Genomic DNA, 9,585 nt, shown 5'->3' with positions numbered 1-9,585 from the left:
CCCCCCCCAGCCACAGGTTGTGGCAGGGAACAGCACTGTCCCCAGGGAGGAAGACAGCAGCTGTAGGTATCTGCCAGCCTAGGTTGGAGTTGGAGCTGAGCATGGTTTGGGGAGACCAGAGGCTTTACCATGCTGTATGAGGAGGGGATAGGGTGTGACAGCTAAAATCTGGTGTATTTTTGAGCTGGAAAAACACGGTTTGCCTCTTAAAATGAAGAATCCCTACAAGTGCCCTTATGTAACAGATCGTCCCTACTCAGGACAGTTGAAGGGTGAATCTTCCTCCTGCAGAAGCAAATCCTGAAGGATCCAAGTTCATTCTCTCCCTGAGCTGCTTTTGGGAGAGGAGGGGAGGGGGGCAGAAGCGGGGGAGGTGGTTAACAGTTACTCCACTGTGTCCTGCCATTAGGCGAGCTGCAAAAATGCTCCCAGTGTATCAGGTAGTGTGAGGTGCCAGCCCTTTGCTGGAGCACGGAGAGCAAGTCTGCTGCAGAGCCTTAAATACTTTCCACCCCGACTACCTTAGCTTAACGCCTTTCAGCAGAGTTGGCAGGAGGGTTGTTTTTGTGTAGTCTCTCACCTCTCCCAGCAGCCTGGCTGACGCGCCTGTGCCGCGCTGTGCTCAGGGATTGAGCGTTGCAATGGGAGTAGGAGCTGCAGATCCTCTCGCTGATATGCCGGGAAAGACGTATATGAGGATTACACGCAGGCTTTGCGCGACGGACCCACGCGGAGCGCAGCCCCACCGGACAGAGTCGGCGTAGCTCTGGTGCAGCTGGAGTCACAGATGCAAAAGGCTGAATTTTAAGTTCTTTCGTAGAAAAAGAGTTTGGCATTTCTGAAGTTTGCTGAGCGACAGCGAGAGACTTGGCCCAAGCCTTGACACTTTGGTTTTGGATGGTGCTTCCCCAGTCTCCAGAGAGATGGTACCTGTCACGGAGGCAAGTTACAGTGAAATAGCGAGCACAGGCTGGGTTTTGAATTGCTCACTTAGGAGGTTGGGTTTGTTTTATTTTTGGTCTCCAGCTAGACAGAAAGGCCAAGAAGCCAGAGAAAGAATGGTAAAACCTGCAACAATATTAAGTAATCTTTAATGAAGAACTTCTGACTGTTTGTAAAGGCAGAGCAAGATCAGCCTTTTATCTTTAAGCTGGTCGCTGCCACAAATGTAGAAAGGGGCATCTTTACAGACGCGCGGCACCCTGTCAGAGGGCGATTGTATGGGATCACTATTGCGGTTGTGCGGTATTGCTATGGAGGCTCTGCTAATTCTATTTCTTTCTCTAACTTCTGTAATTTTAGCAGGAAAGGCCCAGGCGGCCAGGCAGTATTGTTGGGGGTGGTGAGGAGAAATAACCTGATGAATTTTCCATCAGCTCAACTCACTCAAATATTCTCGCCGTTAACTTTTGGGGTCAATAATAAATATTAAAACCTGTAGATTTAATAAGTCAATGTAGGTGTTCGCTGCCTTTTGAGACCACTTTATCTTTCCATCAAAGATGAAACAAGCTTCTCAAATGAATAAAAAATAGGGCCTCAAGTGATTACAAGTGAGAGCAATTTGAGCTCCTCTCTCAGAACCTGGCAGTAGGCACTTCTGAGCCTCTTCTGACTGCCTAGACATTCTGCTTTAGCGCTGCTCTTGCTGTTATATTTTTAGGTAAATATTTCCAACTTGTGTGTACAGACCTTCAGGAACAGTGTTTGCTGCCACTCCAGGCTTGAGGGACAATGCAGGTCTGGATCCCACCAGGCTCTGTTGAGTCTGATTTGCGTTGCAAGTCTAGTTTTCCTTGGTGCTTGCTATAATCTCCTCAAGTTCAAAGAGCGCTTAGCTGCTTGTCTTTGTCAAAAACCCTGTTGGAGATCTTTTATGTCGAAGATGTAGGATTTTTCTGCATGACTTTGATTATTTATTCATTCCACTTCTCTGGTGTATGATAGCGCTGATATCATGAAGACCCCTTGTCTTGCACTGCTCTTGCTCTGAAATTCATGGAGATTTAGTGCCTTTGAAATTGTTTTAAAAGGGAAGGAAAAGTTTTTGAAGTCCCTTTTTTTTTCTTCTATTCCCCATAACAGTGCCGCAGCACATTTTTCCGGCCTTCCACGCTCCTTTGCCAATTGACATGCGCCACCAGGAAGGACGATACCATTACGAACCTCACTCTATCCACGCTATCCACGGGTAAGTCTTACACGTCCACTCCCGTGCTAAATGTCAGCCACCTGCAGTATTCCAAATCCCACTGCTATAGTCCCTGGGACTCACTGCCCTTCTGGCAAGCTGGCCCTACTGGCCACCGTCCACCTCATTGTCCCCATCCAGTGGCAACACTGACCTGCCTGGCAGGAGGGCTTTACAGCTCTGTTAAGCCAACAGAAGTGTCCTATAGCAGCAGGATGGGAGTATGGGGCTCATTTGTCATTATCCAGCTCAGCTCCCGGGAACAGGCTTGACTTGTGTTTTTGCACCCACTGTGTTTCTCACATCATGCCTTGCCTGGGTCATTTCTGTCACCATCTTGGCGAAGACCCAGCGCTTCTCCCTCTCTCTGGAGACCTTGTGTACCATTCTTCCCTGCCTGCCAGTTGTGGGGATGGTGACAAAAGGCTGCCAGGAATGCCGTAATTCAGTTTGATTTCACTGGACAACAGCCTGAATGGGCTGGTAGCATTTTCTAAAAGCAGTAATAAGTCAGGTTCTCATGGGGATGTCCATGTCCACCCTGGAAGGGGTGGGATTCTGGATTTTGGTGGTGACCTTGTCAAGAAAGCCTCCTCTCACTGAGGCAGCTGATGGGCAGTGAGCACAGAGACTGGTCAGGGGCTATACCCTGAGAGGGGGGTTCATGGTTAATCTCTTCATCCAGAGATGTTACAGCTCAATAGTTCTTGGTGACTTGAAGGAGATGTTTACAGAGAGATCTGTTTTCACCTCCTGTGAATTTTGATCAGGGCAAGGAAAATGGAGCCAGCAGGGATGTGAGCAGTGGTTCTAGTGATGGTGAGGCTGGAAGTGTTTCTTCTAGTCCCTGACATGCACCTTTCCCATCAGAGGTGAGGAGCAGTGTGATGGGGTTGGCGGTCCCACGGCCATCCCAAAATCCTTCAACCTGCAGCTGTAACACAGGGCTCAGACATTGGCTGAGGGACAGGTCCCAGAGCACAGGGTGTAGGGGAACCACTGAGGGCTAGAATAATTTTTCAAGAACAAGGGAAGAACAGCTAGGGCTCATCACTTAAAAAACTCCCATTTGATCCCCTAGAGTCCTGTTGCATCCTTGCTGTCTGGCCAGGGGCTGTGCTCACCCAGATTTGCAGGGGCTGTTCGTGGAGCTGTGCTGCTTCTGGATAGGTGTGAGCAGAGGCACAGACCCTTGGAAGCAAGTAATGCAGACAGCAGCAGCCAGATATGTGGAGCCCCACAGCTACCACGGCTTTATTCTGCTTCCAAAATACTGCAAGAAATGAATGATAGGGCATTCCCCCGGATCCTACCAGAAGACAAGTCATTGTCTTTTAGGCTGACAGTCAATTTGACTGGATGTTTAAAGGGGCAGAGCAGCTTCTTCCATGCTGTGTGCAAAGAGGAAATGACAAAGCAAGTTGCTAACATGGGAACTGGGGGGGGGGGATTAGGGAGGCTGCATGAAATAGTTCTGGTCTTTCATGCAAAAATTGTAGAAAAAAAGACAGAATAGTAACTTGCTGGGAGATGGTTAATAAGCCGGAGGTCTGGCTAATAAAGCACGTACGAAAGAGGGAGATATTCAAAACAGTGGTTAGAAGAGAGGCTGGCAGATGTTCTGATGTTTGTCACAGGTTATTTGTGTGCCCCACTCCGTGTTCCCCTTCAGTCCTCACGAGGAGGTTTGGGGGCACTGCATATACCCTGGGGCTCCACAGCAGTTTCTGTGGTGGGGTCATAAGGCAAGGTCTTCTATAAAATGCAACTGAGAGCTTGCCACTGATGCTACATACCTATGAATCATATCCCCAGTAACCCTAGTATTTTTTTCATATTGGCTTTGTCCAGCTGATTGACCCTGGCCAAGTGTACAGCCCTGGCAGATCAGGTTTCAGTTCATCTGCACCAATATTAACAATTTACTGTGTTAGCAGTTACCACATTTGTCTATCAGTGGACCAAGCGTATTAGTATTTGGGTGGAATTGTTGGCAAATACCTGTTGCATTTCTTCTTTGGGATTCCTCTCCTTTGCAGTAGCTCCTCTCGCAAAACTGACTTGCGAGGTACGGGAGAGAAAACTTGGTTGTGGGTCTTAAAGAGAAAACATACTCCTCTTTGAAGCTACCTGAGCACTGCACTGAAAGGTGCCTTTGTGGCTGGAGATGATCCAAAGCTGCCAAGTGCTTCTAGGCTGTGACAATTTTTTAGGGTCGAGGGAATGCCGCGTCCATTTGTTTGTTTGTCAAGAAGTATCCTGCGCTATGGCACAACCATATTGGGAAAATTCTCTGCAGCTGTGGTCTCAGTCCTTTTTCCTCTTCAGATTTTATCTGCCAACATCCTAAAATCATGTCTCACCCTTTACTCCTCTTGTTTTTTATTCTATATCTCTTTTGTCTTTCTTCTCTCTCCTCCAGTCTCTGCTCTGGAGGTCACACTGTAGCGCTCACCCTCCTTGCTGGAGGATGTCCAGTGTGAAATCATCCAGACATGGTGGAAGACCTGGGCTAGAGCATACTTGGTGGTTGCATGGCTCTTGTCCAATACACTGGACAATTTATGCCACCAGCTCATTCGGGCTGTTGTCCAGTGAAATCAAACTGAATTACAGCATTTCCGGCAGTCTTGTTCAATATTCTGTGGGCACAGATGAGCTTCTAGAATTTTGTACTCTGTCCTGGGGGGCAGAAATCAATCCTTCTGGTTTCAAAAGTAAACAACCCGTAAAAAACCCCCAGGGCATCTGCATATTCTCACTCTAGAAAATTATGGCAAATGTTTGGAAGAAAAATTGCGTCACTGAGTTTTGGCTTTATGATTAATGTAATGGGTGCCTGACAGCGAGCCCCCAATTCATCAAGTCTATATTCTACCTGTCTGCTGCCTTGATGGTACCAAATTTATCTAATTATGTGAACGTTGCACGGCAAATTAAGTGCAGTCTCATTTGTTGCTAACTATGGGGTCTTATTATCTGCCTGCTGTATTATGTTAAAGGTTTGTTTCCTGATTGCTCGATGTGACCTGGCAGTGCATTCCCCTTCATCACTGTTTGCATTTGGCCTAATGAGAACATACGTTATTTTATCTCAACTGGAGAGAGCTCATCCGCAAGGCTCTCTTGAGCACAACCACCTGTGGGACCCTTTGCTTGGGAACACAGATGGGAATGTGGAAAAACTTGAGTAAAAAAGGACCCTCATGCCAAGACAGGCCTGAAAGACTTGCTGCGTTTCTCCTCAGTATTGTCATTCCTGGTGTCTCAGTGATTTTCTTGTTAAGCGGCATGACAAATAATTTTCAGGACATAAGTCTTCTTCTAAACCACTGAGGATTTATTATATATGTCCAGAAGCAGATTATGTCAGGGTTTCCTTGAATTCTGCTTTCAGAGATAGTTTTGGTGTTTCTCCAGTCATTAGGACAACGCACTTTTCTGTACTACCACTGTTGGTTTTACTTGTTTGGTGGTGAATTTTTTGGACATCTTTAACATTGGGACTTTTTTTCTTGGCGTTAACAATAATTTGACAGAATTGTGGTGCTTGCTTGGCTTGTCTAGAAAAATAAAGTGTCTCATTCAGATGATTGTCCTGAATTGCAATCACAGTGTGCCTGTGGTGATATGGAGGATAGAGGGAGAGGCAGGATTGGAGTCCAGTGGACACCGTAAAGAATGCAGTGCAGAATGGAGTGAGACTGAATATGGGATGAAATCTATTCCAGGAATGTAGAACTAGAGCAGAATGAATAGAAGAAATTGTATTGGTGCATAAAAAATATAACATTCATTTAACGGGAAGTAATATTACAATACTCAAAGGCTAAGAAAAGACAGAAAAATAAATTTGGAGGTTCTGCGTTACTCTGGAGATACTGGATCAAATTACAGAGCCACATACTCTTTCTTCTCTGTGATCCTCTCTTCCAGAGCACAGGATGGCCCAGGCTCTGTGGAAGAGCAGTGGTGGGTCTTATATGCATTTTCTGCATGCAGCTTTTATTGATTTGTCAGAATTTCACTCTTTGCTGCAGGTTGTAGGTCAGCATTATTTGAGCAAAAGTCATCAGCCAGGTGTGTGCAGGTTCAAAGCTTGAACCAGAGAAATTCGCTTCCTAAGTTAGTACAGGTCCTTTTCCAACAAAAGGGGTATTTTGTATTTTAGTGAACTTCTTCACAAAAACCTAATCCACTGGGGCCTGGTCTATGCTTTAAGCTAAGGAGACAGCATCAGCTTTGCAAGACCAAGCCCTTGACTAAAGAGGAAAGTTGCTGGCAGATATGGAAGGTGATTACATGCTTACCTGTTTTTTATTATTATTATTTTTTAAATCACAACAAAAATAACTAAAAACTCCTTAGCTCAGCTTAAAAGTCCCTGCCAATGCAAGAGCCTTTGGGGCTAACCCTAGTAAACAGCATGCCTAGGCTTGACTCAGCAAGAAGCTTTTTAACAGTTGCTCCTAAACTGTGGTTAAAACCCATCAGGCATTATGCACTGTAAAAAACAAAAGCAGCCTTGTTTTTCTACCAGCATCCTGGTAGTGTTTTAGGATGCAGTTCTGACATTATTTATTAACAAAATATTGTGTTGCTCTTCTTCCAGACATAAAAATAGTAAAAACACCCCAAACCCTGAGCTGATAATCACACTTCCCATGATTTTCATTAGGACTGAATTATCGCAAACACCTAAACATAGAGATGACTCCATCTCCATGATAATGTGGAGTTGCCCTTATTTTCCCTCTGGTAGGGATTTTATCTCATTTAATCAAGGATATTCCTCCATTTCCCTGAAATCTTAATATATTATTGCAGATTTTTCCTGATATCCAGCCTACACTTTTTTTTCTTTATCTGATTTTATTACCCCTCCCTGTTGAAGTTTGTTTCCTTTTTACTGTGTTAAAAATTACAGAATACTTTTTCAGGACCAGTTAAAATGTTCCTGAGCTGTTTACGCAGGGTGATTCACAGGCAGAGGAGTTGACTGTTAAACTTTTCATCATAAAAAGACTATGTCTCAAGTGTTTACAAATATGCCAAATTTAATGTCAAACCCAAGATTTTCCATGTTTAATCTCTGTTCCAGTCTGGTTCTCTCTTTCCTTTGTTGTTTTTTGTGAGATTCAGCCAAGGGAGGCCAAGTGGGGTTAAGGGAAAATATGTTGTTTAGCCATACAAAAAATAATCATCATCATCTTATAACTGCTTTTAGAAACACCAGTGTCTCTTGCTTTAGAGCTGGAATTCTTTATTGTCACAGATGTGCCTTTTGCTGTTCCCATTCTACAAAAACACACACAAAGTCCCATCAATTTTGCCAGATAGGAATCCTTTGAAAGGTCTTGCTTCCAATACACGCATTGATGGGGTGTCCGAGTTTTGCAGTGAAATTTTCCGACTGCCCTGTGGCCCTGACCACGCTTCCGCTGAGCCTTGCCAGGGCTCACCTGATGGTGCTCCCCATTCCCTGCTGAGGCCTCTCTTCTGTCCCTTCCATCCAGGGGAATTCCTGACTCCATGGAGGAGAGGAGCTGCTTGCAGAGAGTGCTCTGGAAGCTGCCTTTGTTCACTACGAGGCGTGCATAGAATGCCTTGGGTTACCCTCCGCGGGGCACCGCTGCCCGGGGCTGCAGCTGGGTTTGGGATGGGACCCCTGGTGATGGTCATTCCTGCAGCAAGGATGCCTCTGGGCTGAGCCACAGAACGTACATACCAATAAAACCTGTGTGTTTTCATATTTACATTGCTACTGGAGTAGAAAATCTTTGGCAGGTCATGATTGATGGTACTGTGCTGCTTAGGAGACAGAGCGAGCTCCCTCCGGAGTCAAAGCAAACAGCTGCTCAGAGAGGCCTTCTTATGCGTTTTGCAAAGTTTTACGACTTTCACCAAATAGATACATTGCTCATTTGGGAAGCAGGTTTGGGGGCTCCCACATCCAATTTATTCTGTCCCCTTCTTTCCCACATGCTTCTCTTATTTATTTAAGAAAATCGGAATGTGTAAGTTTTCAATGGTTTGCAGGGTCTGGTCCCCTCCAGAAGGCTGGTTCAAACCTCTCCGTGATCTGTAATTAGCAGAAGTCTGTTGCTTTGAGGTGGCTCTTTGGTAACCTACAGGAGGTGATTTGGGGGACTGTCAGTTCCAAGATTAACACTTGATGGTCACTCGATCTCCATCTCCAGGAGACCACAGATGAAATACTAGGCTTTGGCTGTCATGTTCTGGGAGCTGGAAAAATTACTTTAATTCTATCTGTGCTTTATTTTCCTCATCTCTAAAATGTTGTCAGAGTTTAATACTCATCCTTTTGATATCTTGAGGGCTAAGAAATAGATTCCTTTGGCTTCCAAGATTGGTCTTGTAGCAATTTTCAGGCACCAGGGAAGAGGTACACAGCACTAACTGCCTGTGCAGAAACTGAGAAGCTACATGCCTAACTTCTGGCCTCAGTGGGAGGACAGGCTGATCAGGTCTTTGGGGAATAGGGAAGGCGTAATCCAAAACACTGATCAGGGCTAGTATGTTTCTGGAGGCTTTTTCTGTCTTATAAACTATTCTGCCAGAAAGCAAACCAAAATGCAAACCGACAAATAAACAAACAAAACCAAAACCAAACCAACTAAATACAAACCCCCACAGCTTTCTCTTTTGAATCTTTTTAAAGTTGTTCAAGTATATTCCATTATGAGAGAGATTTACACGTCTGTGCTGTTCTTTAAATTCAGGATGGTTTTGTCATGTGCATTTAGTTAAATAGCCTTCAGAGTACATTGAATAACTGAAACCTGAAGTCCGGAGGGACCTGAAGGGGAGTGGTTTCAGACTCACTAAACTATGCAATGAAATACAGAAATGTGTGGGCTGAATCTCCAGTTGCTGAATGCTGTGACATCGGGCTGGAGTGAGGGGCCTGGGTGAGCTCAGATGGAGCCATGCCCATTCACACTTAGTGAAGATCTGGGCCACCGAGTTGCTGGTGCTGTGAAAAACTGCGCCTCTGATTTAGCCTAATCACCGCCAGAAGTTTAAAAATGGCTAAGAGGTTTTAGTACTGAGAACAAAAGCATGATCTTTGAGGTCTTTTATGTAAACCTCTGGCATGTGTTCATTTAATATGATGTCACTCTGTAATCCACCATTGCTTTTAAATGTCATTCGCAGAGCTTCATGTCAGCGAGTCTTAAGCGATAATCCCTTTGCTTACCTCACTTTATAGTAGATTAAAAGTGACTTCATGCTTCCACCTTATCTGCTGTTAAGCTTGTGCTTTAGGAAAAAAAATTATTTGAACTTTCTTTTCCTGCTGCTTTCTAAAGAGTTTCTAAACAGAGGGTGGATGTCTTTCAGAAGCTATCTCAATGGGATTGCCCATTCTC

General features: G+C 44.9%; 1 protein-coding gene across 1 annotated transcript in view; it reads left to right on the top strand.

Annotated features, from left to right (window-relative positions):
* The window catches only part of GLI2 (GLI family zinc finger 2), a 186,706-nt gene that overhangs the window by 119,735 nt on the left and 57,386 nt on the right, over window positions 1–9,585 (top strand). Inside the window, 1 exon segment of the mRNA XM_031056326.1 lies at window positions 2,086–2,191. Within this exon segment, the coding sequence (XP_030912186.1) occupies window positions 2,086–2,191 (106 nt within the window).

The sequence above is a fragment of the Geospiza fortis genome, unplaced genomic scaffold, assembly GCF_000277835.1.
Source record: "Geospiza fortis unplaced genomic scaffold, GeoFor_1.0 scaffold112, whole genome shotgun sequence".
In the NCBI taxonomy this organism is placed as follows: domain Eukaryota; kingdom Metazoa; phylum Chordata; class Aves; order Passeriformes; family Thraupidae; genus Geospiza; species Geospiza fortis.
Note: the sequence above shows the minus strand (reverse complement) of the source record. Positions and strands in the feature narration are given on the sequence as shown.